The sequence below is a fragment of the Palaemon carinicauda genome, chromosome 7 (genome assembly GCF_036898095.1).
Source record: "Palaemon carinicauda isolate YSFRI2023 chromosome 7, ASM3689809v2, whole genome shotgun sequence".
Classification (NCBI taxonomy): Eukaryota; Metazoa; Arthropoda; class Malacostraca; order Decapoda; family Palaemonidae; genus Palaemon; species Palaemon carinicauda.
The window spans coordinates 97,719,470-97,747,060 of record NC_090731.1 but is presented as its reverse complement, the minus strand read 5'-3'; the positions used below and the strand labels follow the sequence as shown (position 1 = coordinate 97,747,060).

General features: G+C 43.2%; 1 protein-coding gene and 1 pseudogene across 3 annotated transcripts in view; both read left to right on the top strand.

Annotated features, from left to right (window-relative positions):
• Nucleotides 1-27,591, top strand: part of LOC137643975 (la-related protein 1B-like) — a 798,692-nt gene that overhangs the window by 678,107 nt on the left and 92,994 nt on the right. For all 3 annotated transcript variants that reach the window (XM_068376809.1, XM_068376808.1, XM_068376807.1), the window contains one exon: nucleotides 13,835-14,078. In XM_068376809.1, coding sequence (XP_068232910.1) covers nucleotides 13,835-14,078 — 244 coding nt within the window. The remainder of the gene's footprint in view (nucleotides 1-13,834; nucleotides 14,079-27,591) is intronic.
• Nucleotides 19,606-19,724, top strand: LOC137644722 (5S ribosomal RNA; annotated as a pseudogene).

The following is a 27,591-nucleotide window of genomic DNA, read 5'->3' as shown; positions in this document are numbered from 1 at the left end:
TATTTGAATGGTGTAAGGCTGCTGATGGCTACTACTACAAATGTAATGGATGTGCATCTTTTCCATGAATCTTTTGTATGTATACGTATGTAGTACTGCATCCAATAATATTCTTTGTTGCAAAAATCACATCTCGAATAAGCGTACATATCCTACAACAAAACAAGCGTAAAATAGCGTACATAAAGCATACTGTATATAGTACCTTGTATTTGAATTTGTAACTACTACGTAGCATGTAAGACGGACTGTGATTGGTTCCAGTGCTGATAGATGACGAATCAGCTCCCAAGTTTTGTAATTAGCCTGTGATTGGTGTTTTGACCGCTTCTCCGATCCGCAGCATCCTCTCGCGGCCACTTTGTTTGCCGCTCTCTCGCCGGGTAGATGCTGCTACGTTACTGTATAACTTTAATCTGTGCCGTGCGTGACTGTTTGAAGTTTAACTTTTTGTTGAACTTTCTGTTTAACCCCTACAATGGCTCCCAAGCGTTCAATTTCCATAACTCCCATATTATCTAAAGTTTTTGAACGTCTTCTGGCAAAACGTCTTAATAGGTTTGCTGAAGATAATCATCTACTCCCTAGTTTGCAATTTGGTTTTCGTAAAGGCCTTGGAGCATGTGATGCCCTTCTTACAATCTCCAATGCTGTACAGAAATCCCTTGATTGTGGTCAGGAAGTTCGTATGATTGGCCTTGATTTTAGAGCTGCCTTTGACCGTGTTAATCATGAGGTCCTTGTTTTCAAACTCAAACACTTGGGAGTGGGTGGGTCGTTTCTTAGCATTATTATTGATTTTTTAAGTAATAGATCTCAAAGAGTTGTTGTTGATGGGCACCATAGTGAGTATAGGAATGTGATATCCGGTGTTCTACAGGGTAGTGTTCGTGGCCCATTACTTTTCATACTATATACACATGACATTTGGTTTGGCCTAGAAAACAAGCTTGTTGCATATGCAGATGATGCTATTCTCTTTGCATCAATTCCATCCCCTGAATGTAGATCTGGGGTTGGTGAATCCCTTAATAGAGATTTAGCTAGAATTAGTGCATGGTGCAAATTATGTGGTATGAAGTTGAATCCTAACAAAACTCAAAGTATGATTGTAAGTAGGTCAAGGACGGTGGCTCCTCAACATCCGGATCTCGGTATTGATAATGTTTCTTTAAATTTGTATGACTCTTTCAAAATTTTAGGTGTGATTCTCAACAGCAAATTTACTTTTGAGAAACATATAAGGTCTGTGTCTTCTTCAATTGCACAAAAAATAGGCTTATTGAGAAAGTCTTTCAAGATTTTTGGTGATCAATCTATTCTGAAGAAGTGTTTTAATTCTTTCATTCTACCTTGTTTTGAGTATTGTTCTCCTGTCTGGTCTTCAGCTGCTGATTCTCATCTTAATTTGTTGGACAGAAACTTACGGTCTATTAAATTTTTTATTCCTGATCTAGATATTAATCTTTGGCACCGTCGTTCAATTAGTTCATTATGCATGTTGCATAAGATTTTTCATAACTCTGACCATCCTTTACATTCCGATCTCCCTGGACAATTCTATCCTGTTCGTAATACTAGGCAGGCAGTTAATTCTAATAGCCAGGCCTTCTCCATCATGAGGCTCAATACTACGCAGTACTCTAGAAGTTTTATTCCAGCTGTTACCAAGTTGTGGAATGATCATCCTAATCGGGTAGTTGAATCAATAGAACTTCAAAAGTTCAAAGTCGGAGCAAATGCTTTTTCGTTGACCAGGTGGACATGAGTCTTTTTATAGTTTATTTATGACATATTTGTTTTTGATGTTGTTTATAGATTATATGTGACATGTCTGTTTTGACGTTGTTACTTTTTTTAGAACGATTTATTGTTAATTTGTTCTCTTCATTTATTTATTTCCTTATTTCCTTTCCTCACTGGGCTATTTTTCCCTGTTGGAGCCCCTGGGCTTATAGCATCTTGCTTTTCCAACTAAGGTTGTAGCTTAGATAGTAATAATAATAATAATAATAATGGCTCCCAAGCGTTCAATGGCTCCCAAGCCTTCTGGTTCTCCTAAGGCTGGTAGTGAGCCTAAACGCCACCGAAAAATGATGACGATTGCTGAGAAGGTGACACTTCTCGATATGTTGAAAGAAGGCAGAAGTTACGCGGCCGCAGCCCACCATTTTGGAGTGAACGAATCTACCGTTCGCTACATTAAGAAGGATGAGGCGAACATTAGAAAGACGGCTGCCATCACCTTTAGCAGGTCAGCGAAGCGAGTTGTTACCGCTCGTAATAAACGATCGTCCGTATGGAAGGTGCTTTAGCAGTCTGGATTGCCGACTGCCGGAAGAAGAACATAGCCTTGGATACGAACACCATCCGAACCAAGTCTTTGGGTTTGTATGAGAATTTTGCGGCAAAGGAACCTCAAGACGACGATGGTGACCATGCTGAAGAAGACGAAGATGATGTACTAGATGAACCTCAAGCAGGGACATCCACTGATTCCCAGCCTCAGAAACGACGTTTTTCCGCCAGCAAAGGATGGTTCGCGAAGTTTCAGAAACGCTTCGGCCTGAAAAGCGTTTCCCTGCATGGCGAGGCTGCTTCCGTTGACACTACCGCTGCTGAAACTTACGCGAATGAGACATTTAAGAACATTATCACTGAAGGTGGATACAAGCCCGAACAAGTGTTTAATATGGATGAGACCGGCTTGTTTTGGAAGAGAATGCCATCACGAACTTTCCTGTTCAAAGAAGAAGCCAAAGCCTCTGGCTTTAAAGCATTCAAAGATCGTGTTACCCTCGTGATGTGTGGCAATGCTGCTGGATTTTTGCTAAAGCCGGGGCTTATTTACAAATCGAAAAATCCTCGCGCTTTGAAAAATAAAAATAAGAATCTCTTTCCCGTGTACTGGATGCATAATCCAAAAGCATGGATTACGAAGATGCTGACCTCCAACTGGTTCCACCAGTGTTTTATCCCGTAAGTCAGTAAATATCTCTTAGAGAAGGGCTTGCCATTTAAGATCCTTCTCCTTATGGATAATGCTGGTGGACACGCAACTGATCTGTCGCATGAGGGCATTCAGGTTGAGTTCCTGCCACCCAACACAACGTCATTAATTCAAGGGGTTATCAGGGCGTTCAAGGCTCTCTACACGAAGAATACCTTGGCGGACCTCGTTGCGTGTGTGGATGCTGCCCAAGATGATGAGGATGAAACATTCAATTTGAAGGCGTACTGGCGGAAGTACACAATAGCCACGTGCCTGCAGAGCATCCAGAAGGCACTGAAAGAAATGAAACCTGCTACTGTTAATGCGAGCTGGAAGAAGTTGTGGCCCCAGATTGTTTACGATGACGAGGGATTTACACTTGCTGAGATTCAAAACACTGCAATACGGAAATCTGTGCAGTTGGCTGCGATAATTGGAGGTGACAGGTTTGGCGACATGACGACTGAAGACGTCAACGAATTGTTGGACTGCCTTTCCCAGCCGCTAACTGACGCAGACCTCGAAGACCTGACGAAATCGGCGAGTGAAGAAGACAGTGAAACACAGGAAGAGACCCAAGAAAATGTCGAAGAAACGGGCTTAACATTAGAACGGCTTGCCAAGCTCTGCAACCTTGCGAAGGAGTTGAAAGATTTGTCGCAAGAGTGGGACGAGGATATGGTTCGTTCTATGCAATTCTGCAACAAAATCGATGAAGACATGACTCCCTACAGGATGCTCTTCGAGCGAAAAAAGAAGCAGCGGCAGCAACTTCCGATCACAATGTTCTTCCAGCCTCGCAAAAAAGAGCCAGTTCCTCCTGCTACTATGCCTTCGGAAGAAATTGAAGAAGTGTCCCAGGAAGAAGTTGAAGTGGTGTCCCAGGAAAAGACACCTTCGTCTGAAGAGACATAAAATACTATCATTGGCTGCACACTAGAAGACATCATCAGCTTCATCATCATCATTTCTACTGTGCAGAAAATTCATCGCCATCATCATTCAAGTTTTTCTTCAACTTCTTTCGTGGTGAGTACAGTAACAATCTTTATTTTTTTATACTATAATATTCTAACATTTTAATATTTGTGCCTGTTTTAGTTTAGGGTACTGTAGTACATGCATTAAGTGTTCTGTACATTAAAGGGTAAAAGTAGGGTCCCGAATTATGCGAGAATTTGGTCGATTGATGACCTCGTATGAATGGAAAATCGCTTATTTCGAAACACACAACTAACAGAAATAATTCCATTGCGGCCATGGCAACCAGCAATTTGCTTATTCAAATGTGTTTACTACCCATTTCCAATACTTTCTTTGTACTATACTGTATTTCTTTATAATATCAAATTGTTCTTGTAAATAAATCAAACATTTAATATACTTTAAAGTTCTAATAACTTGAAAAATGGTTAAAATTACAACCAGGATAGGTGTAAACACCATATATTTCCCGTTATAACACGACCCAAAATACAGACAAATTTTAATGTTTGTCATATCTATTGTATAAGACAACTGGTGAATAGCAAAACCATCACTATAGACTAGCTTTTGTTGTATGATTGAAAATCCAGAATTAACAAAATAAAGGCGATTTTATATCATGCGTTTCCTAAACACGCCAAAAAGCACAATAAAAAACAACCAATGTTTTGTTTCCGTTTATCTCTGATCATAACGAAGAAACAGACGCACTTACTCATCTGTTAGTTTTTGCATCGACAGCAACCTTATCAGTATTGATTATATGTTGAATTTGTTATTACCAATGTTCTAATTATTTTTTATTAGAACTTTCAAATAAATGAAATGAATGCCATTTATGAAATGTTTTTCTTTATGATGCCGCCTGAAACGGAAACCTTCCATTTGTTTACGCTCCATCTTTGATCATAATAAACAAACGAATGCATTAAACACACATGATCTAAGTCATAACTAATGATATTACAAACATTTAGTAAACATTATGTTATTACAAATATTTTACTTACCGTATCCATATAAATTCCTAAATTCGTAGCAAAGCTGGAAATTTTTTTTTTCCTTATGCGTTTAATCCACAATAGCAAACTGCCGCTAATGACAGTGTGATAACTTACGATAATTCTAAACTGTTACGAAAGATAATTGTCCTTTCCATATCCAAAATACTTTTCCTAACTTCAGTTATAAGTCAACTTGTACCCACCTCAATTATGGATCCATATGCAAAAAAGGTAAAAGAAGAAAGTACTAGGCCTATTTTTAAAGTCACCGAACAATTAGGTTACCGCTATAACGTTCGATGTGAGAGAGAGAGAGAGAGAGAGAGAGAGAGAGAGAGAGAGAGAGAGAGAGGGATGGTTTTAAAGTACTAAACAATAAATATGATAGGTTATAACACATTGGTGTTTATGTAATATTAACTGTATAGATGGTTTGAATAAGATAAGAAATGGTGTAAACAATTCTTTGTTATTGTATTCGCGCGGAAGCTAGACATCAGCTGATGTGATCACAGCCAAAAGTAAAACAAAAATAAGTTAGCAATACTCGATTTTTAAAACACACCCGAAATTTAACAACATAAGTACATGTTTTATTATAGCGCAATTGACATTTAAAGAGTAAAAATTTTCTGGAATAGAATGGTGTTTCCTAAAAAATAGTGGTTTGCGGACGAAATCGGTTACCGTATTTTAAGCTATGATTGAAATGGATGTATACACGGTATAATTTTTTCGTTTTGTATTTAATTGACACTTCAAGAAAACCGATTTTGGTTTCTTCATCTATTTGTAAGTATTGTATAACGAGAGAGAGAGAGAGAGAGAGAGAGAGAGAGAGAGAGAGAGAGCGAGAGAGAGAGAGAGAGAGAGAGAGAGAGAGAGAGAGAGAGAGAATCAGCTGTTGTAATTGAATGTCGTGTTTTTGTTTCGTGTACCCCCTGAAGCGAGGAATTGATCGCCACAACTAACAATATTCATGTTAATTTCATTCTTAAACTCAAGTTGCCATATGTGAACTATGGTTTTATTTCTTACGGAGAGAGAGAGAGAGAGAGAGAGAGAGAGAGAGAGAGAGAGAGAGAGAGAGAGAGAGAGAGAGAGAGAGAGGGGGGGATTTCTGCCATCAAATCTCTCTCTCTCTCTCTCTCTCTCTCTCTCTCTCTCTCTCTCTCTAGATTTTATTTTACCGTCTACTCTACAAAACCAATGTTTGCAAATCAAATGTATACTGTTTAAAATATGACAAAATATTGACGACTCGTTATCGAAGTTTAGGCTATTCCCTGCCGATAAACGAACCCAGTCTACTCGTGAAAACCTTGAACGCCCAGAGGGAAAAATAAGGCTTTTAAATATACTGTACTAAACAAAAATAATGCTTTAATATACCATCATTAACAGTACCATTACAATTATCGTAAGGTTGGAGAAAGATAAAGATTGCCGAGAACGTAACCACATTTCTGTTTACATTTTGTCAGCTGGACTCGCACAGTTAACAGTTGATTTCATTGTTGATGTGGAATTTTATCCTTAAATAGGCTATTCATTATGAAATTATGTTTAATGAAATGTAATGTTAATATTGTTTTGTAACATTTATTATAAATCACCGTATTTAGGGCTACCAATATACTTAAAAAGACAATAGATTTGATACATTTTTTAGTGCTTGACTCGCGAACTTTGAACAGCCTCGCAGATACAAAAAATTTATTTTTGAAAAATAGCGATCGCGGAAAAGGGGAATCGTGTAATTCGAACATGCTTAATTCGGGACCCTACTGTAGTTTGTTAACAGTACTACGTAAAGGGAAGGTTTTAAAAGTCTGAATATACATGTTATAACCTATCATATTTTTTTGTTTATCACATTTAAAACCTCTCTCTCTCTCTCTCTCTCTCTCTCTCTCTCTCTCTCTCTCTCTCTCTCTCTCTCTCTCTCTCTCTCATATTATCATTCGGTCATTAGCGGCAGTTTGTTATTGTTGATTAAACGCCAAAAAAAAAAAGAAAAAAAATTATTTTCCTGCTTTGCTACGTATGTAGGATTTTATATAGATATAGTAAATAATATTTGTAATAACATATTTACTAAAAGCTTTTGATATCATTATTTATCACTTTCATCATGCGCGTTTAATGCCTTCGTTTGTTTATTACGATCGAAGATGGAGCGTACAGTAAACGAATGGAAGGTTTCCGTTTCAGGCGGCGTCATAAAGAAAAACATTATATAAATGGCATTCATTTCATTTATTTGGAAGTCCTAAGAAAAATTAAATAAAACATTGGTAATAACAAAATCAACATATAATCAATATAATCTATGCAAAAACTAACATATACACAGATGTGTAAATGTGTTTGTTTCTTCATTATGATCAGAGATAAACGTAAACAAAACATTGGTTGTCATTTTTTATCGTGCTTTTTGACGTGGTTAGGAAACGCATGATATAAAATCGCCTTTAATATTTGTGCCTGTTTTAGTTTAGGGTACTGTAGTACATGCATTAAGTGTTCTGTACATTAAAGGAAGTTTGTTAACAATACTATGTAAAGGGAAGGTTTTAAAAGTCTGAATATACATGTTAAATAAATACGTAAATATGGTGTCCCTACTTCGCGGGTTTTCAGCTATCGCGGTCGGGTTTGGAACCTATCTACTGCAATAAACGAGGGTTCACTATATATATATATATATATATATATATATATATATATATATATATATATATATATATATATATATATATATATAAAGTAGGCGCTGAATGTCTTTTCGGCTGAAGGCAATTTAGGCAAGCGCATACTCACGAGCACCTTTGTTGACCTGTAAGGGAATGCAAAAAATTAGTTATTATATAAAAATGGTGTTTGAGCTTACCTTATGTTATCTAGTATTTGGTAACACCAAATTTGTTCTCTTTAGCTGCCTTAAGCCGTCGGGGAACACTTTCAATGAGGTGCTGACAAATCTCTGGTTCGATACTGTTCCAAGCAGCAAGGATGGCAGCCTTAAGTTTGTCGATCGTGGAGCAGTCAACTTTCTGCAATCGTTGCTTAATGATTGACCACAGATTTTCAATGGGACTAAAGTCAGGGGAATTAGGGGGCCAGTTACTTAAAAGCTCCACACCACAATCCTGCAACCAGTTCTTTATCAACAATGCCGTTGTGTGGCAGCGTGCGCCGTCTTGCTGAAGGATCGAAGCACCTGTTTTCTCAAAACTTCCCTCTAAAAACTCATTCAGTACGACGTAATAAATATGCTGGTTCACTCTTTCATTATTTTCAAAAATACATAATTCCCCAACTCCCTCATAGCCCATAGAACCCCATACCATCAAAGTTTTAGGGAACTTTTCACAAGGACGAATAAGTTTTTCACTGTATTTATTGCAGCGTGGACTTCGCCAAACTTTCGTCGAGGTGCTTGCCGAACAATGAAATGTCGATTCGTCAGTGAACAACACTTGTTTCCAGTCATTAACGTCCCATTTACCAAACTTATCAAAAACCAACTTTCGTTTCTTAATATGGGCGTCAGTTAGCAAGCTCTTTTTAGGCGCCACAACACTCTTAAATCCCAACTTCACAGACAAGTACGTCTGTAAAATACGTACTTTACACTTTCCTAAAATTTCAGGATGTTTTTCCCGGAATTGACGAGCACTGAACGAAGGATTAAGCTCTGCTTCACGTCTCAGAAGCGAAATAGATCGTTCAGATAACAAGGGGGGCCTCCCACACTTCCTGGCAGGGAGGGGTACCTCTTTCCTTCCTGAAGCCTTGTATCCCCACACTTCATGGCAGGGAGGGGTACCTCTTTCCTTCCTGAAGCCTTGTATCTCGCGACAGTGTTCTGGACGGTTCGTTCCTTTACATCCGTCTGGCGAACGTTTTCAGCGGTACTTAAACCTAATTCAAAGCATTGAATGACTCTTACATGATCATCCCTTGAAGTATACGCACCCACCATTACAAAAAAAGAACAGGGGGGGGGGCAACACTTTGAGAAAAACCAGTCCAGACAGGAGCACATGCAGCACAAACTGACTTCTACCACGGCTAATAAGCTACTAATCTGTTATTGTTTCCTCGATGTAGACTGCAGTGGAAACAAGGAAAAGGTGCCAATTAATCATTTTTTTCTCGGGGATTGTTCCGTGACGCATATAGAGGATTCCTTAAAACGGTGAAAAAATTTCTCCCGAAAAAACATTCAGCGCCCACTTTATATATATATATATATATATATAGATAGATAGATAGATATACATATATATACAGTCCTTTCAACTGCCACCCAATTAATTGGCATTCACAATTAACTGACTCCCACCGACCAAGCTTGATATATACATTATATATTATTTAGAAATCGGCAATTTCTTGTTTAGAATATCCTGGCATGCACTCTTATCTGCAGTGGCGCAAACTAGTGGAAGAAGACCACTACCAATATTGTTATTTAGATTTTTTTATTTTTTTTTTTAATATAAATTTTTGAATTTATGTCAATTCATGTTATGAAGAATAATTCAATTTCAAAGCAAGCCAGCCACTTCAAATAAACTGATTTATAACTATAATATCTAGGAGTGATGGTTAAGTTCTTTTTCCTATGTCACGTGAACTCCAGCATTCTGGTTCCAAGATAGCGTCATTATTGAGGGTAACAGTCCCCTCCCATTACATTCATCAGATTCCGATGAATAAATAATGTGTGTGATGTGGTGTGAATTTATTTTAAAAAAATCATATAAGAAAATATGAAAATTAGAAAATGAAGTAAATTAACATTCATAAAACATGCTTCTTTGATTTACAGCCAAAAGTTGACGGCATACTTGCTGTCGTCTTTCTCTCCTGTAAACTATATGACCCTTTTCCCTCCCCCTTCTCTCCTTTAGTGTCGGCCTAGTCGTCACAATATTCCTTTGGCTGGTATTCTACAATCATCCCCGCTTGCCGGGGTGACTGAGTTACCGGCCGGGTTCCTACAAGCGGCGGCTAGGTTACCACCTCGACCAGCTCCCCCTTATGTCCTTCCCTAACGGAAGCAAATGCCCCGGGGGGAGAGGCTGAGCCGGCCCTGACGGCTGCCGTTGGGAAACCCATTATACTGTTGAGAATTCTTCAGTCCTCTCTTGGACTGCTATCCACAAACCTTGCAACCGGCTGTACAGCCGGCAGCAAATATTGTGGCTGGATGGAAGCTAGAATCAAATGCATTCTTCCCCCTCCAATAGAACTCTCATTCTGGGAAGGAGGCAGTAGGCGGCAGTAGCCCCCCCTACACTTCCTATTATTGTACTAAACTATGATAATACGGAATCCTCCTTTCCATTCTTTCTCTCTCCCTATCAGTTAGTGCCACCAGGCAATAGCCTAACCCCGGTAGTATACCGGTAAAACTACAGTATATGACAATACAGTAGCCAGTATATCTGCTGTATAATACAGCAGTTAGAAAACTACAGTATACAATGATACAGTAGTACAAGTAATTCTAACATATTCTGTGTATCCTTTCACAGTCTATTGTTGGGACCGTATAAAATGTTGAGGTGAAGTATTCCTTCAACACCCTGATGAATTCGTTAGATCATCGGGACATTTATAAGTCACTGTTCAGTATTATTATTCTACAAGTGGAGGAGTTAGTGTAAACATTCACTGACTCCAGCTCTACGTACGGGAGTTATTCCACTCTGTATTCTCCCTCATAGGGAAATTAAAATATTAATATTGACGGAGGTCACAGCAATTGCCTGGAGAGGAAACACAGATATGTGTCTTTCCCATTTCCTTTCTAGCTTACTATCCTAAGCTATTAAATATAAAAGTAAGCAATACTATTTTTAAATATGCATTTATATCAATGATATAAATAATCCTCTACTCATTTCACCTTTTCTTTCCTTACAGGAGCAGCCAACGGTGAAGTGTGCAGTCGTGTTCTGCAACCACAAGAGTAAGGACTTTTGTGGGCATACGATGTGCAGGTCTCATGCCCCCTGCTGCATCGTATCTGGATCCCTTAGGTATTGGAACCCAAAGGGTTGCTCCATCTGCTCCGCCCTGATGACCGAAGGATTTGGAGAAGATAACCCTGACACTACAGAGTCAAGGGATACAGCAAGAGAAACTGGTCGGAGGTGGGTAAAAGGGTTCCAGAAGAACTCTCCGGGATCTTACCTACCTAATGAAGCTTTGAGGTGCCTTCTGTTCCCCAATGCCCAATCCAGCACAGTTGTGCCCCAAGTACAGGTCAAGCCTCCCTTCATCCAACTGACAGTGGATGCAGATATTAATAAGGCACTGGAAGGCATGGACATCCACCAGGAACGGATGTTGGAGGTGTCTACTGACACCGAAAAGGACTTTCTACAAGAAGACCCTGAAGAAGATGTGGTTCAACCAACTAAGGGGGAAGATGGATCCGTGTCGACGGTAACTGAGGACCCTCAGTTTCCCGTGACGGCATGTCAGCCTGTGCTGTCAACCTCTTCAGCCGCTACTCCCCATCCGGATGCGCTGATTGGCCGGAGCGAAGCGCTCCTAGAGTCGATTCAGCAGATGATGGTAGTGTTCCGGAAGGAACAGCAGGAGATTAAGCAAGATCCCAAAGAGACGAAGAAAGAGGTAAGAGAAGGGAAACGCTCTAGCGTTTCCAGAGGCTTTACTAAGCCTCTTAGAGTTTCTGATTTACCTCACTGCTCTGAAACCAACCCCTCGAGGTACACGAGTATATGCCCTTGATGAATGGGAAGCTCTACATCTCTGAGAAGTTGGGGGCCAAATCAGTTGAAGTTCTCCAATTCTGGCCTAGCCTTTCGACATACCCAGATTGTTACATGAGACTGCGGGATGAACCAGCATCCCACGAGGAGACGGAACCGAAGGAAGTCATCGTCTTTGAGCATGACAAGGCACATGCTATTCTGTCTAAGACCCTAAAGGGAGCCCGATATACCAACTCCAAAGTTTCAGCATTGAGCAAGAGGCATCCCCTTCTCAGTGAAAGCTCTTGACAGTGTCATGAGGGCAGTCAGTGCGGGCAAACCATGCCCAGTGCTAGAAGAATGTAGACCATTATCTCTTGCCATGCCTACCTGCAGAAGTGGAACGAGGTTCATCTAACCTTCTGCGTCTCAAAACTGGATCCGGAGATAGCAGGTCAGCAGTTCAATGAGAACCTTCCAAAACAGCCAGAGCATCTCTTGAGAAGGGAACAGGAGACAAAAGAGAGACTAGCCGCTTATTTACTGAAATGAAAGAAAAATATATCACTTATGTTTTAGTATGCGTAGTAGCGTTGTATGTACGTGCATACAATACAGTACAATACTGTTCATTGTGCTTTTTAATTTAAGAATATACTTATTGAAATGGAATTCATTGTAAATAAATAAATCATGATGTTAAAGGGAAAAAATATTACCCTCTGTTATTTATTTTCTGAAATTAAATAAAAAAAATATTGCTAATGTGTTTGATAAGCGTAGCAGCTTTGTGCTTTTGTACCCACAATAAAGTTCAGTTAATTGTGTTTTTTTTTCAAAAATGTACTTATTGATATAAAATTATTTTTAAATAAATAATCATGGCATAGAAAAGAAAAAAATTTTACAATCTTATTTATTTACCGAAATAAAAGAAAAATATATCAGTAAGGTTTTGATAGGTGTAGTAGCTTTGTGCTTTTGTACATACAATAAAGATCTGTTCGTTGTGTTATTTTTTTTTTCAAAAATATACTTATTGATATAAAATTAACTGTAAATAAATAATCATGACCTTAGAAAAAAAATGTTACGATCGGTTATTTATTTACCGAAATGAAAGAAAAATGATCCAATAATGTTTTGATATGTGTAGTAGCATTTTGTGTACATACATACACACTATACAGGACTGTTCATTGTGTTTTCAACTTAAAGGTGTACTTATTGATAAAAAAATAGGCGAGCATGATTTTTCGGCGGTAACTAGCATCAAGGTAGGGAGATAACCAATGGGAGAGTAGGACAATGGTGGCTAGATTACAGTTTGGCAGCATGCAGATTTTTAAATTATTCTCGGCACTTACGAATCGCATTTCGCATCTTGAAAATCTTTTCATACAAGGCAAAAAAATCTTTGCATTTCAATTCTTATCATGAATTTTTTGCACACAGAAGCATTGGTATGAAGAGGCATCACTATATTTGAAACATGAAATATAGATATTCCCCAAGTGAAAAATGCAATAATCTAAATTTCCAAAATTCCAAGCAGAGGTCATGAGTCATGTAAGATGAATAGCAGACGTGGAATAATGCCTCTGGCGATGACAAATTAAAGCAGGTTGAACCAACTGTTCGATTGTGGTGTTCTTCCAAAAGTAATATTCCACTAATTCTAAAAATTTAGGTGCTGCAGAATTTGACTTATAATCAAACAAATGTAGTTTTCAATCCTCATTGTATGTCAATATATGGGAATAATAGTAAAGGAAATTGTCAGTGTACAGTATATAATGAAACCTTAGGAGTTTCAATAATTTGAGTGAGAATTAATAAGAAAAGAAGGCCCTTGGACCAGCTGTGTAAGTTAAAAATGTTATCTTAGTGGTTAATTGAACTATTTATTGATAATTTTAGTGGTCAATAAAACTATTTATTGATAATTTTGTGTCCTTAATTATTTTTTGACGTTTGATTACATTTTGACAAATTTATCCAGGCAGTGCTATATCTTGTAATCTTTCAGATTTAATGTTAGTTAAATAGAAAACCTTTTTTGAAGCATCTTTAATTTTTACTGTTTTATAACCTGATAATTTCTTTCTTTTAAGATATGGATTAGAGTGCCTCTTTAGATTCTTCAGTTATGGCTTAGAGAAACATTTCCGGGAGGAGATCTATACAGACTTCCAAGAAGAAACTTTAAGAGACTCTGATTTAGGTCAGCTTTATGGTCTTGAGAAATTCTGGGCATTTCTCAAATACTACAAAAATAGTTCAATTCTATCAATACAAGATAGGCTCAAGGAGCGTCTTTCAAAATACAAGAGCATTGAGGACTTCAGAGTTGAAATGGTAAGTGGCATTAAAAGTTTTTACGCACATGTAAGAGTAAACGGTAATATCAGTAAATTCAACCACATAAATATGTGTAGAAAAACTTTTTTATTTTTAACTTGAAGTAGGGTGTGGTCAGTCAGTTAACTCTACCATTGGAAAATCCAATGGGCCTAGAGAATTATTTTAACTAATTTAAACAATATTGAAAAATATGGTTTAATTTTATCTTCTTATTTAACCGTCTTGAGGGAGTGAAATGAACCTCCCCCGATGTTAATATTGTTTCTTTTCCAGATCATCTGAATAACAATGTTTACCCCAAATTTTATTAGAATTTTGCTATTTTCTCTCCTTTCAAAAGCTACATGCCCCAAATCAAGTAATAATACAATCTACTGGTTAATGGAATGAGTGTCATCGGTTGCATGTTATTCAGTTTTTTAGTTGCTGCGGTTACATCAAGAAGTATCCCCTTACCAGATTTTGATAAGTTTTTATTGCATTTTAAGTTGTCTACCTGTTGGGTTTGATAGCATTTCTGCACAAGGAATGCACAATATCTGTTGTAAGGTGTATAATGTCTCTCAGTTCCTCTTAGGGAAGAGGTGGTTGAAGTTACAGTATTTATGGAACTTGAGAGTATACGCTGTGGAGTGGTAAAGCTTGTACGTTATAAACAAAATGACTTCCGTACGATTCTCATAACTGTCAAGGAGAGAAAGTAATTTTTAGATAAGGAAAAAAGATTTCCATAACCGAAATACAAACCACGCTATTTACATTGGGTTTACCTTTTAGTGTAGCTGAAATGGCGAGCCATTAGAATTTTAACGAGGGTGTATTACCCCCGCGCTAGTTAGCAGGGGGGTAGGGGAGTGGTAGCTAGCTACCCCTCCCCCCTCACACACCGGTGAATTGCTTCACTTTCACTTTTGGCTCGGACTTGGACAGACGTCTCTGTCTTTGTCCTCGCTTGGCAGCCATTGTTTGTTTTGTCTTTGCTTAATCACTTACTTTTCTTTTACTCAATATATATGTAAACATTTTCTCATGTTTATGTATATATTTGAGTATAGAAATCAGTAAGTTTCCTTTTCAGAGTTTGTGTTTGTGTGTGTAGTGTGCGATATCTCCGTGGAGCCCTCGGCAGTTAGGCCACCATGGTGTAATTTCATGGGTCGCGATCGAGTTTGACTTCGGTCTTTCTCTCTCTCTCTCTTGAGGTCGTTCACCCTTTTACTACGTACTTTTACTACGCCTTTGTAGCTTCCTTCCCGTGTGGGGGGTTTGCTACGCCGTACGTTTTGTCTCAGTTAGTTTATGAATCTAATTGTATTTGTTGATTTTTCTGCTTTGTCGAACGATTCCTTTCGGGGTTTTCGTTCTTTCTTTAGTGTTCATTCATTTTTAAACTACATAATTACATAATTATAATTTTTATAATTCTGTGTTGGTTACAGCTCTCCTTCCGTGAGTGTAAGTGGTGTTGGGGGCACGTGCCTGATGTGTAATTCTTGTGTTCCTTTCCCTCGGGATTCCTCTTCGGAGCCTTCCCGGGGGAATGAATGTTAACTAATGATTTTTGTTTTATTTTTTACAGTTACCGATCTAGTTCGTTTCTGTAATGTGACAACAGAGTGAGCTGTCTTGTTGAGGCCTGGGGATTCGGCTGTTGCTGCCTCCCCTATAGAACTTCGTCAGGGGCGTGTCTCCTTCTCCTGGAAGTACTCCCGTGACGATTGACAGCTCTCCAGTTCATTTTAGAACACTCAGGATGAGCCTCCTTGGGTGGGTAACTTTCCTTCCGAGGGAAGTTTTTTTCCTGTCCAGGCTTGAGTTTTTCCCCTTTTGGGGGGTTCTTCTCTTGCATTTTTTTCGTGCGACTATGCTTTTGGTGCTGAGCGGTCGCACCTGCAGTTACGCTCAAGGGGCTGGGCAACTGCAGGAGCCCCGCTTCGGAGGATTGCTCCTTTTAGGTCACTGGCTGACCCGTCTCTTCTACGAAGTGTTTCTCTTTCGTTCGCGAGAGAGTACACTCATAGAGACTCCTCTTCAGAAGACTCTTCTGCTGTTGTTGCTGTTGGCCACCTTCGCCGTAAGGCTCACCGTCCGCTACGTCGTAAGGGCCTCCCATCTCCCTATAAGGGTGCTAAGAGGCGCCTTTTTGAATCTGTATGCAGCCTACAACTCCTTCTTCTTGATCGTCCGCCCCTGGTGCAGATGGACAGCAGTCTGACCTCGTCTTCTGAGGGGCAACGGTCTTCCCGACGGACAACGGTCTCCCGGCTGACAGACAACGGTCTTCCGACGGACAACGATCCCTTCGGGGCAAAGGGTTGCCTCCCACGGGGCTTCTTCCGTTGCGTGTCAGGGTTCCCCTGCGCGCCCTTCTGCTGTGTTCTCTCCTGCTTAGTGTTAGCGCACAGGCGCTCTCCTGCTCTCCTGCTCAGTGTTAGTGCACAGGCGCTCTCCTGCTCATCAGCGCTTTCCTAATCGCTAGCGCTCTCCTGTTCGCCAGCGCTCTCCTGATGATCATCTCTGCTGTTCCTGTTGGTTCCTGTTACGCGCCCTGTGCGCCCACGTTCGCCCTCGCGATCTAGAACTTCGGTTCAGGTCTTGGACAAGGACTCTTCTTCTACGCACAGGCTTCCACGCGTGGCCTTCTGCTCGCCAGCGATCACCAGCTCACCAGCGACCACAGACGCGTCAACGTTCACCTGCTCGTCAGCGATCTCCTACGCGTCAACGATCGCCATCGATCTGCCACGCGTGTCAGTTCCCCTGGACACCATCAGTAGCAATCTAGCGCTCGCCTGCTGTGGACCACGATCTCCGGTAGCTGAGTCTTGCCGTAGATCTTCCTCCTGCTCGCCAGCGCTCACCTTTACTTCTGTGCTTCTGTGCGCCAGCTTTCTTCAATCGCCAGCGCACATCTGCGCGCCCTTTTTCTGCCACGCACCAATGGGCGCTAACAGTTTTTTCTGACCGTCTAGGATTGCCTGATTAACAGCTTGCTTAAGCGCTCACCTTCCTGATGCACCTGCGCGCCTTCTGTTAGAGCGATGCTCGCTAACCATCACTAGTCTCTCTCGCGTTAGCGATCGCGTACGCGCCCGCACGATTCTTCGCCTGCGCGCTAGCGTTTTGTTAACGCACCACCGCTCGCCAACGCGCCGTCGCTTGCCGACGCGCCATCGCTTGCCAACGCGCCTTCACTCGCTTACGGGCTATCGCTCGCCAGAACGCGCCATCGCTTGTCAACGCGCCATCGCCCTTCTACGCGTCATCGGTCTCCCGACCGCCTGCGCTCACCCACGCGCCCAAGTGCCTGCGTGTTCACACGCTCGCGCGACCGCGCGCCTACGCTCATGAGCGACCGCGCACTTGCTCTCCAATGTTCGCCCGCGTGCGAACCAACGGTATTCCATCGCGCGGACGGCCGGTGTTCCGTCGCGCGGACGGCCGGTGTTCCGTTGCGCGGACGGCCGGTGTTCCGTCGCGCGGACGGCCGGTGTTCCGTCGCGCGGACGGCCGGTGTTCCGTCGCGCGGACGGACGGTGTTCCGTCGCGCGGAAGGCCGGTGTTCCGTCGCGCGGACGGCCGGTGTTCCGTCGCGCGGACGGCCGGTGTTCCGTCGCGCGGAAGGCCGGTGTTCCGTCGCGCGGACGGCCGGTGTTCCGTCGCGCGGACGGCCGGTGTTCCGTCGCGCGGACGGCCGGTGTTCCGTCGCGCGGACGGCCGGTGTTCCGTCGCGCGGACGGCCGGTGTTCCGTCGCGCGAACGTCGGCTTGATTCCTGCAGTTTCCATTGCTCGTCTACGGGTCATCGCTGGTCGACCACCAGCTCTCGCCCTTCCTACCACGCTCGCCCTCCTTCTGCGCTCCTTCGCGCACTTTCGTTTGCGTTCCTGCGTGCCCGCGCATGGGCCCCTCCACGTTCGGCCACGCGCAAACCATTGATTTTCCATCGCGCGAGCGCCAGGGCGATTGCGTCCGCGATTCCCGTTGGGGTTTCGCAGCATGGCCAGCATGGCGAGTCTTCTGGAGCGTATTTCCAGAACACGGCCTCACCCCGTTAACGCAGAGCATGGCACATGCAAGAGCAGGAAGAATCTTCAGGGAGGTCTGAGCAACATTCTTCTTTCCAGAACCTGGGTTAGCCCTTCCCCGTCATTCCCTGGAAGGGTTTTGCCAGGGAGCTTTCTGTTCGAGATTTCTCCATCGGCCAAGGGGTGACTGGTTTACCCCTTCCTCTTCTCCATCTCGTGAAAGGGGCTTACCAGGTCCTTTCCCTCCTCGGTTGCGACCCGAGGTTTTGTTCAAGGAAGCTACAGGAAGATCATGGGTACTTTCCTCCTTTCGGGGTCAAGCAGCTTGGCGTTTCGTCGCAAAGTTTCGAACTTGCGGGCAAGCTCGATGTTGGACCATCTGGACGCTATGACCGAGGGCTTCCGCTCGGGTGTCTCATCCGTGGATGTCGGCAACCTCAGACACCCTTCCATACTTGGGAAGAGCTTGTTTGTGCCCAAGGACAGAGACATAGACAGCGGTTGTACGTAGGAAGTTGACTTCCGTTTTCTCTCCTCCAAGGCGCTTTCTTCCAGACCCTGCAGGCCTCCAGTGCCTCTTTCTTTCAGCCTCGTCGGCCTAAGTTATCGGACCGGCTACGGCAACTAAGATAAGGTGTCCAATAGCAGTCCCCTCCTGTCAGGAACAGGTAGCACGGGAGGCTCTCCTGGGGGGCATAATCCTAGAGGCAGCGGCAGAGTTCACGAACTCTAGGATTGGCACCCCCCCCCCTTGCAGGTCTCACGCTGGGAGGATGCCTAAGGTTACTCATCTGGATAACAGCTTTCCGAGGACGATTCCTGCACGATCTCCGTGATCAGCCAAGGATATCGCGCCTGCCGTCTCTGTCAGCGAATTCAGTGTCACTGAACCTCTATGCCATGGGGTCGGCAAGAGTTTTGCCCGTTTGGGCAGAATGATCCATGCCTTAGGAGAAGGTCCTCCATAGGATCGTCGACGGCTTCACCCCCCGGCTTCTTCAGTCAATCCTTTCTCGTAGGAAAGCATCTGAGACGGGAATTCCGTAGTCGACTTCTCAGCTCTGATCAAGTTTGTCGAACAAACTTCGTCCAGCGTGGAACAGCAGAATCGATCAGACTGGTAACGAGGCAACAGGACTCCTTAGGTTAGGCCCTGGATCGGAAGGACGGGTACTTTGTTTCCATTCCATCCATCTTCCAGGAAGCTCTTGGAATTCAGCCTAGACTACAGGTGTTCCTGCTTAAGATGCGGTGTGGCGGTCCCGCCGTGGCATCGCAGGTTTTTCCCCCAGAGAACTCTCCCTGCTTTCCTCATGGCCGCTCAGGAGCAGGCTTCCGCCTCCTTCGCCTTTTGGAGGTCTGGTCAACTCCGGTAGGCTCGGGTTCGATCTTCTTCAACGCCGGATCCTTACCATGAGTGAGGGATCATGGTAATTTGCTAGGAACATTCGCTACTTCTGTCTCAACATCTGGAGTATCTAGCCATGATATTGAGTCAACGGCCTTACCACGTTGGAAATCCCGCTTCTCGTCCGTCCAGCGAGGTTAAGCAACGTCGGGTCTGGTCGGTACTTGGAGGGGTGACCGCCTGGGGACACCAGATGCTCTTGCCGCCTCCTCCGAGCCTTCCCTTCAGTTGACTGTGGCAAGGCTGAGGAGAGTTGCAGTACCTGTTCTCAGTCAAGCAGAGCTTTCAGCCCTACCTTGGAACGTTTCCTAGGTCTCTTTTCCTCATTGACCCGTCTAAAGTTCCGAACGGTCGCCTCAGGATAAGCTCCCGGTGGTTTCAAAGCAACGATTAACCGGACTTTCTGGCCCCTATGGGACCAGCGGAACGATTAGACCTGCAATGGGTGTTGACCTATGGAACCTCTTGATGGGAGTGGATATTCTCGTCCTTTCCCCACATTTTTTATGCTGTTCTCGGACTCGTCAAAGAAAGAAAGGGGGGGGGGGCATGTTCCGGTTCAGGCCTATGGTCAGGACCTGAAGGATACCTCTCCATCATTCAGGCAGGCTTAGGGGCCGTAGTCTGGCCCCTCTACAGATCCTACAGCTCCTGCCGAGTCGCTCCGTGCACGACTACTTCATGGTACTGGCGTGTTCCAACCAGCAAGGGACGCATTTTCATTCCTTCGCATCTTGCAGTAGAGATACTGAGATGATTTGAGATCCTCTCAATATCACTATCGGCTCGCTCATTCCGGGCAGAGGAATGTTCTCTCCGACTTTCTGAGCAGAGCCTCGTAGATAGAGTGTACCTGGGGGTCTTTGGCCTTTAGTAACCAGCAAGTCCTGGCCTGGGGGACCTGATCGCGACCGCTTGGAACCTCAAGCTTTCACTGTTCTTCCCCCCAGTCTCAGACCCCAATCTTTGGCAAGATGCATTCCGGTGATGGTGGGACAACATCGACGCCTGCGTCTTCCCTCCTTTGTTGTCTGTTGAGAATGGGTCTCAACAAGACCAGGTTGTGTGTCAACCTTTCAATGGTCCTGATAGCTCCACTGGGACTATACGCAGAACGGTTTCCGGACCCTCTGCTTTCCCTGACGGAACTCCCGGGAGAGCTTCTCCCACAGCACAGGCTACTCAAACAACCACACTGCAACATCTTTCACGAGCCTGGGCATCGCTTCGGCGTCACACCTGTAGACACTACGCCTCCTCCTCAAGAAGAGACAACCCGCTACAGTCGCGGGGCGGAGGTCGCGTCATCTGCGATAGTCATCCGCAGGGGTCTACCAGGCGAAGTGGAGAGTCTTCTGTGGTTGGTGTCGTGGGAGATATACCTCTTCCCTTGAGGCCTCTTCTCCAGCAATAACGGACTTATTGCTTTTCGGCGGGAGGAAACTCTTTTCCGCTCTCGGCAGTGAGGCCTGTCGCTCAGCCTTTCCCTGACCTTCAGGCTGAAAGGAATAAACTTTTTCCTTCCCGCTGGACCTTTCCTCGCTCATGCGAAGCTGCGAACGTCCCTGCCTCAGTCGGAGTGAGACCTCCAACATGGAGCCTGGTGCGGACTTTTTAGTCCCTTAAGAGATCTTCTCAAGACCCTTTACGTCAGGCCTCTGATCGTATTGCGTCTTGGGGCTCCTGGTCACTCTGGCCACGGCCAGTGTGTAAGCAATCTTCTTGGTCTCGTACGACTCCGCCCTTTCTAAGGAATGGGGGAAGGCAACATTCAGGTTCGCTCCTGAGTTGTTGGCTAGACTCAGAATCTTGGGGTCCCGGCCCTTCGGTCCAATTCCTTCAAGATTTCGAGTCACCATTCTGTATCTGATGTCCCAAAACCTTCTCCTTCTTGCCAGTAAAGGAATCGAGGGGTTATCTTTGGGAATAGCTGCAGTTTGTCCTCACGTGCAGCCGTGTTGGGAGCACAAGAAGGACACGGGGGAGAGTCACCAGTTTACCTCTTCAGCTCAGACTCAAGGACATTCATCTCGACCTGAATCCAGACCCTCCCCCGTCACGTCGCCCTACAGCACGATGTCGGATACATCGCAACGTGCCACGCTTTCGAGTAATACTACTCTGTGACGCAGGTGCTACAAGCTGGAGTCTGGAAGCGTCTAATGACCTTCGCAGCCCGCTTCCTGCAGGACGTGACCCACAGGAGTATCGATACATTTCTATCGCTCTGTGGTGGCTACACAACATCTGGTCCAACCTCAGGCTCCTTTTTGGACAGGTAGCAGAAGGTTGAGGGCATTGTTATCAGGTTTTAGTCTGCATGAGCGAAAGAAGCATGTCTGGCCCTTACTTCTTTCCTCATCATCCCCTCTACTGGGAAGCAGCATCCTGGTCTCTGCATAGCTGACCTCAAACCTCTGCAGGTAAACCATGCTTCCTTGTGTTCCGAGTATTGAGTCAATTCTGTCGCGTCCCCCATACCCTGACGAGGTGGTATTGGGAACGTCCTAACCCAGAGTTCCTTCTGGAACTCCAGGTCAACTGCCTAGGACGGGTCACACTTCTTCCTTCACACACAAGCTTATGTAGGCCACACGGTTCCTTGCGGAGCAAGGAACTTGTGAGGTGCAGGGACTCCTTTTCTCGAGTGCGACTCACTTGGATTCTGAGTTCCCGGGTAAAGCCAAAGCCAGTATGGCTGGGGACTTTCCACCCTTCCTAAGGGGTAAGTCACCCAATGTAAATAGCGTGGTTTGTATTTCGGTTACGGAACAAATGACAAATTCGAAGATAATTTTTATTTTTCCTAACCATACAAACCTAGCTATTTACATATATTTGCCCGCCAGCCCTGTCCCCCAAGACAAGTCCTACCTCTGAGTGAAAGTGAAGCAATTCACCGGTGTTTGAGGGGGGGAGGGGTAGCTAGCTACCACTCCCCTACCCCCCTGCTAACTAGCGCGGGGGTAATACACCCTCATTAAAATTCTAATGGCTCGCCATTTCAGCTACACTAAAAGGTAAACCCAATGTAAATAGCTAAGGTTTGTATGGTTAGGAAAAAATGGATTTTGAGCGAAGCGAAAAATATATTTTTGGGTGAGATAGCCGTGACGTCCTGATGGAAGGTTCCTTCGGTAGCTTCCTTGGGTATATTTAACTACAGGGATATTTCCAGAGAATTAAACTAAAGTTTATCACAGAATTCTAACTTCTGGTGCGAGTACCCTAAAGGTTTCCCTCTAGGATATCGTATATCAACAGGGGACGTATGTATTAACACGCCACATAACTATCTGCACCCCATACAGAGTTAACACTTCGATATGGAAAGGTGGAGAATAACTGGGGAGCCGTTCCACAGTTACACTCGTCCGTGGCTGCTTTTGGTACTCGAAACGTAAACAAACGGGCGCCATTGCTAAATGACGTCACGTCCGTCCTCATCCTGAGGCCAGCTCCTTGCTAATCTCCATGATACAGTGAACCCTCGTTTATCGCGGTAGATAGGTTCCAGACGCGGGCGCGATAGGTGAAAATCCGCGAAGTAGTGACAGCATATTTACCTATTTATTTAACATGTATATTCGGACTTTTAAAACCTTCCCTTGTACGTAGTACTGTTAACAAACCACCCTTTAATGTACAGAACACTTAATGCATGTACTACAGCACCCTAAACTAAAACAGGCACAAATATTAAAGGCGATTTTATATCATGTGTTTCCTAAACACCTAAAAAGCACGATAAAAAATGGCAACCAATGTTTTGTTTACGTTCATCTCTGATCATAATGAAGAAACAAACTCATTTAGTGTACACATATATGTATAGGTTAGTTTTTGCATCGATTATATTGATTATACAGTACTGTATGTTGATTTTTTTATTACCAATGTTTTAGTTTACGTATTTTTCTTAGGACTTCCAAATGAAATCTTTTTCTTTATGACGCCGCCTGAAACGACGGCGTGTACGCTCAGTAAACAACCACGCTCAGAACAAACAAGGCATTTAACGCGCATGATGATAGTGATAAATAATGATACAGTACATACAGTATTTACAGTAAAAGCATTTACAAAATATGTTACCTTACAAATATAAATTATACAGTACTTGTACGTAGCAAAGCAGGAAAACAATTTGAGAGAGAGAGAGAGAGAGAGAGAGAGATTGTTTTACGTACGAATGTAAATTTTAAACAAAAAAAATATGATAGGTTACAACATGTAGACTTTTAAAACCTTCCCTTTAACTTAATGCATACAGTACGTACATTACTAAACTATAAAACAGGTTAAAGTAAAAAATAAAGATTGTTACTGTACTCACCACGAAAGAAGTTCAAGAAAAACTTGAATGACGATGGCGATGAATTTGCTGCACAGTAGAAATGATGATGATGAAGCTGATGATGTGTTCTACTGTGCAGTTAATGATAGTATTTTACGTCTCTTCAGACGGAGGTGTCTTTTCCTGGGACACCTCTTCAACTTCTTCAATTTCTTCCGAAGGCGTACTAGCAGGAGGAACTGGCTCTTTTTTGCGAGGCTGGAAGAACATTGTGATCGGAAGTTGTTGCCGCTGCTTCTTTTTTCGATCCAAGAGCATCCTGTAGGGAGTCATGATGTCATCGACCCTATTTGAGAATTGCATCGAGCGAACCATATCCTCGTCCCACTCTTGTAACATTTCTTTCGCCTCCTTCATATGGTTGCAGAACTTGGCAAGCCGTTCTAATTTTAAGCCCGTTTCTTCGACATTTTCTTGGGTCTCTTCCTGGGTACCCTCACTCTCTTCCTCACTTGCCGATTTCGTCAGGTCTTCGAGGTTTGCGTCAGTTAGGGGCTGGGAATGGCAGTCCAACAACTCGTCGACGTCTTCAGTCGTCATGTCGCCAAACCCGTCACCTCCAATTATGGCAGCCAACTGCACAGATTTCCGTATTGCAGAGTGTTGGATTTCCGACGGAGTAAATCCCTTGTCGTCGTAAACAATATCGGGCCACAGCTTCTTCCAGCTCGCATTCACGGTTGCAGGTTTCATCTCTTGAAGTGCCTTTTGAATATTCTGCAGGCACGTGGCTATGGTGTACTGCCGCCAGTACGCCTTCAAGTTGAAATCTTCATCCTCGTCATCTTGGGCAGCATCCACACACGCAACGAGGTCCGCCAAGGTATTCTTCGTGTAGAGGGCCTTGAACGCCCTGATAACCCCCTGGTCCATCGGTTGAATTAATGACGTGGTGTTGGGTGGCAGGAACTCAACCTGAACGCCCTCACGCGACAGGTCAGTTGCGTGTCCACCAGCGTTATCCATAAGGAGAAGGATCTTGAATGGCAAGCCCTTCTCTAAGAGATATTCATGGACTTGCGGGATGAAACACTGGTGGAACCAGTTGGAGGTCAGCATCTTCGTAATCCATGCTTTTTGATTATGCATCCAGTACACGGGAAGGAGATTCTTATTTTTATTTTTCAAAGCGCGAGGATTTTTCGACTTATAAATAAGCCCCGGCTTTAACAAAAATCCAGCAGCATTGCCACACATCACGAGGGTAACGCGATCCTTGAATGCCTTAAAGCCAGAGGCTTTGGCTTCCTCTTTGAACAGGAAAGTTCGCGACGGCATTCTCTTCCAAAACAAGCCGGTTTCATCCATATTAAACACTGGTTCCGGCTTGTATCCACCTTCAGCGATAATGTTCTTGAAAGTCTGGTTCACGTAAGTTTCAGCAGCGGCAGTGTCAGCGGAATCAGACTCCCCATGCAGGGAAACGCTTTTCAGGGCGAAGCGTTTCTGAAACTTCGCGAACCATCCTTTGCTTGCCGAAAAACGTTTCTGAGGCTGGGAATCAGTGGATGTCCCTGGTTGAGGATCATCTGCATCATCATCATCTTCAGCATGGTTGCCGTCGTCGTCTTTAGGTTCCTTTGCAGCAAAATTCTCATATAAGCTCAAAGCCTTTGTTTGGATGGTGTTCGTATCCAACGCTATGTTCTTCTTCCGGCAGTCGGCAATCCACACAGCTAAAGCACCTTCCATGCGTACGATCGTTTTATTACGCGTTGTAACGACTCGCTTCGCTGATCTGCTAAAGGTGATTGCAGCAGTCTTTTTAATGTTCGCCTCGTCCTTCTTGATGTAGCGAACGGTGGATTCGTTGATGCCAAAATGGCGGCCGGCGGCCGCGTAACTTCTACCATCTTTTAACATGTCGAGAAGCGTAACCTTCTCAGCTATCGTCATCATCCTTCGGTGGCGTTTAGGCTCACTACCAGCCTTACTAGAAGCAGAACGCTTGGGAGGCATTGTAACAGAAAGTTCAACAAAAAGTTCAACTTAAAACAGTCGCACACAGCACAGATTAAACTTCACAAACTTAAGAACGTCTACTCAGCAATACGCGGAAAGAGAAAGTGAACGATCCAGCCCCGCGAGAACTTTGATGCTGCGGGTAGAAGATGCGGGCAAAACACCAATCACAGGCTAGATAACAAAACTTGAGTTTTGATTCGTCATCTATCAGCGCTTGAACCAATCACAACCCGTCTTACAGTACTATGGTGCGTTGGTTACTCATAGAAGATGCCCCCGCGCATACTGAACGTACGTAGATTAAGTACAATACCGTAATAATAATAAATAATGATAATAATACTGTACAGTAATAATAATAATAATAATAATGATTAATAATAATAACAATAATAATTTTATTAACAACAACAACAATAATAATAATAATAACAATAATAATAAAAATTTACGTACGCTATTTTACGCTCTCTCTCTCTCTCTCTCTCTCTCTCTCTCTCTCTCTCTCTCTCTCTCTCTCTCTCTCGTATGCTTACAGTATTCGAAATGTGATTTTTGCAACAAAGAATATTATTGGATGCAGTACTGTACTACGTACGTATACATACAAAAGATTCATGGAAAAGAAGCACATCCATTACAGTACACACCATTTTAATATGGTATGACTGCATCTGATTTGCGTTTCATGTTCGATTTAATTTTACTACGTACTGAATTATCGTATGATCACATTCTCTTTTCGTGTTTTATTTCTTTCTGTGCTGAATTATATATCATATGTAATGCAATGAACAATCAGTAAGAGCAGATATTACTAATTACAGTATTAATGGAATTACAGGTAACAAAATATCGTATTTGGTTGTCTTCAGATTTCGCGGTATTTTCGAATTTTCCGGAAAATCCGCGATATGTATATATATATGGGTTATGGGAAAACCCCGCGAAGTGGTGAATCCGCGATTGTCGAACCGCGAAGTAGCGAGGGTTCACTGTACAGCAGGACAGGGCGGGGCCTGAAAGGCTGGACTAGAATAGACGGGAGGGTCCATCAGGACGTCATGGCTATCTCACCCAAAAATAGATTTTTCGCTTCGCTCAAAATCCGTTTTTTGGGGTCATGCCATGACGTCCTGATGGAAGTGTACCAGAGAATTAATGTATCGTGGAAAATTTCCCCTTTTAAGCAAGTGCCAAGGGCTCCGAATAGAGGTATGTAATGTGTCCTCGCTAGAGTTTCCGTGGGGATCCAGCTTCCTGCCCCCCTGGCAGAGAAGTCCCGGAGGATCATATCAAATTCCGAAGTGATCATTGAAGGGCTACTCACCCTGCGGAGAGTTCGTGCAGGACTCTGAGACAAGACAGAAGGTTAATATTCGGGTAGGAATATTCTCAAGCATAGGCAAGTGAGAATTAATCACTACACTCCTTGGAGGAGAGATCAATCTGGTCTCGAAGGCAGGACGAAGGTAAGTATTCAAGTATTAATATTACACAGCATGAGTGAGTATATAATACAGGTAAATTTATATTATTCTTCTCATTCCAAAGGGAAGGGGTTAAATGAAACTATGACAATCATGTATTTCATAATAATAATAGGAGCGGAGAGAGACGCACTTGTAATAAAATAGACATTTTATTTCATAGATTGCAGATTATAGTGATAACAATTGCAATAAAAAGTGTAAAGTTAATTTACAATAAAGAATAATGTACATAGAAAATAAAAGACTTCAATCTTGAA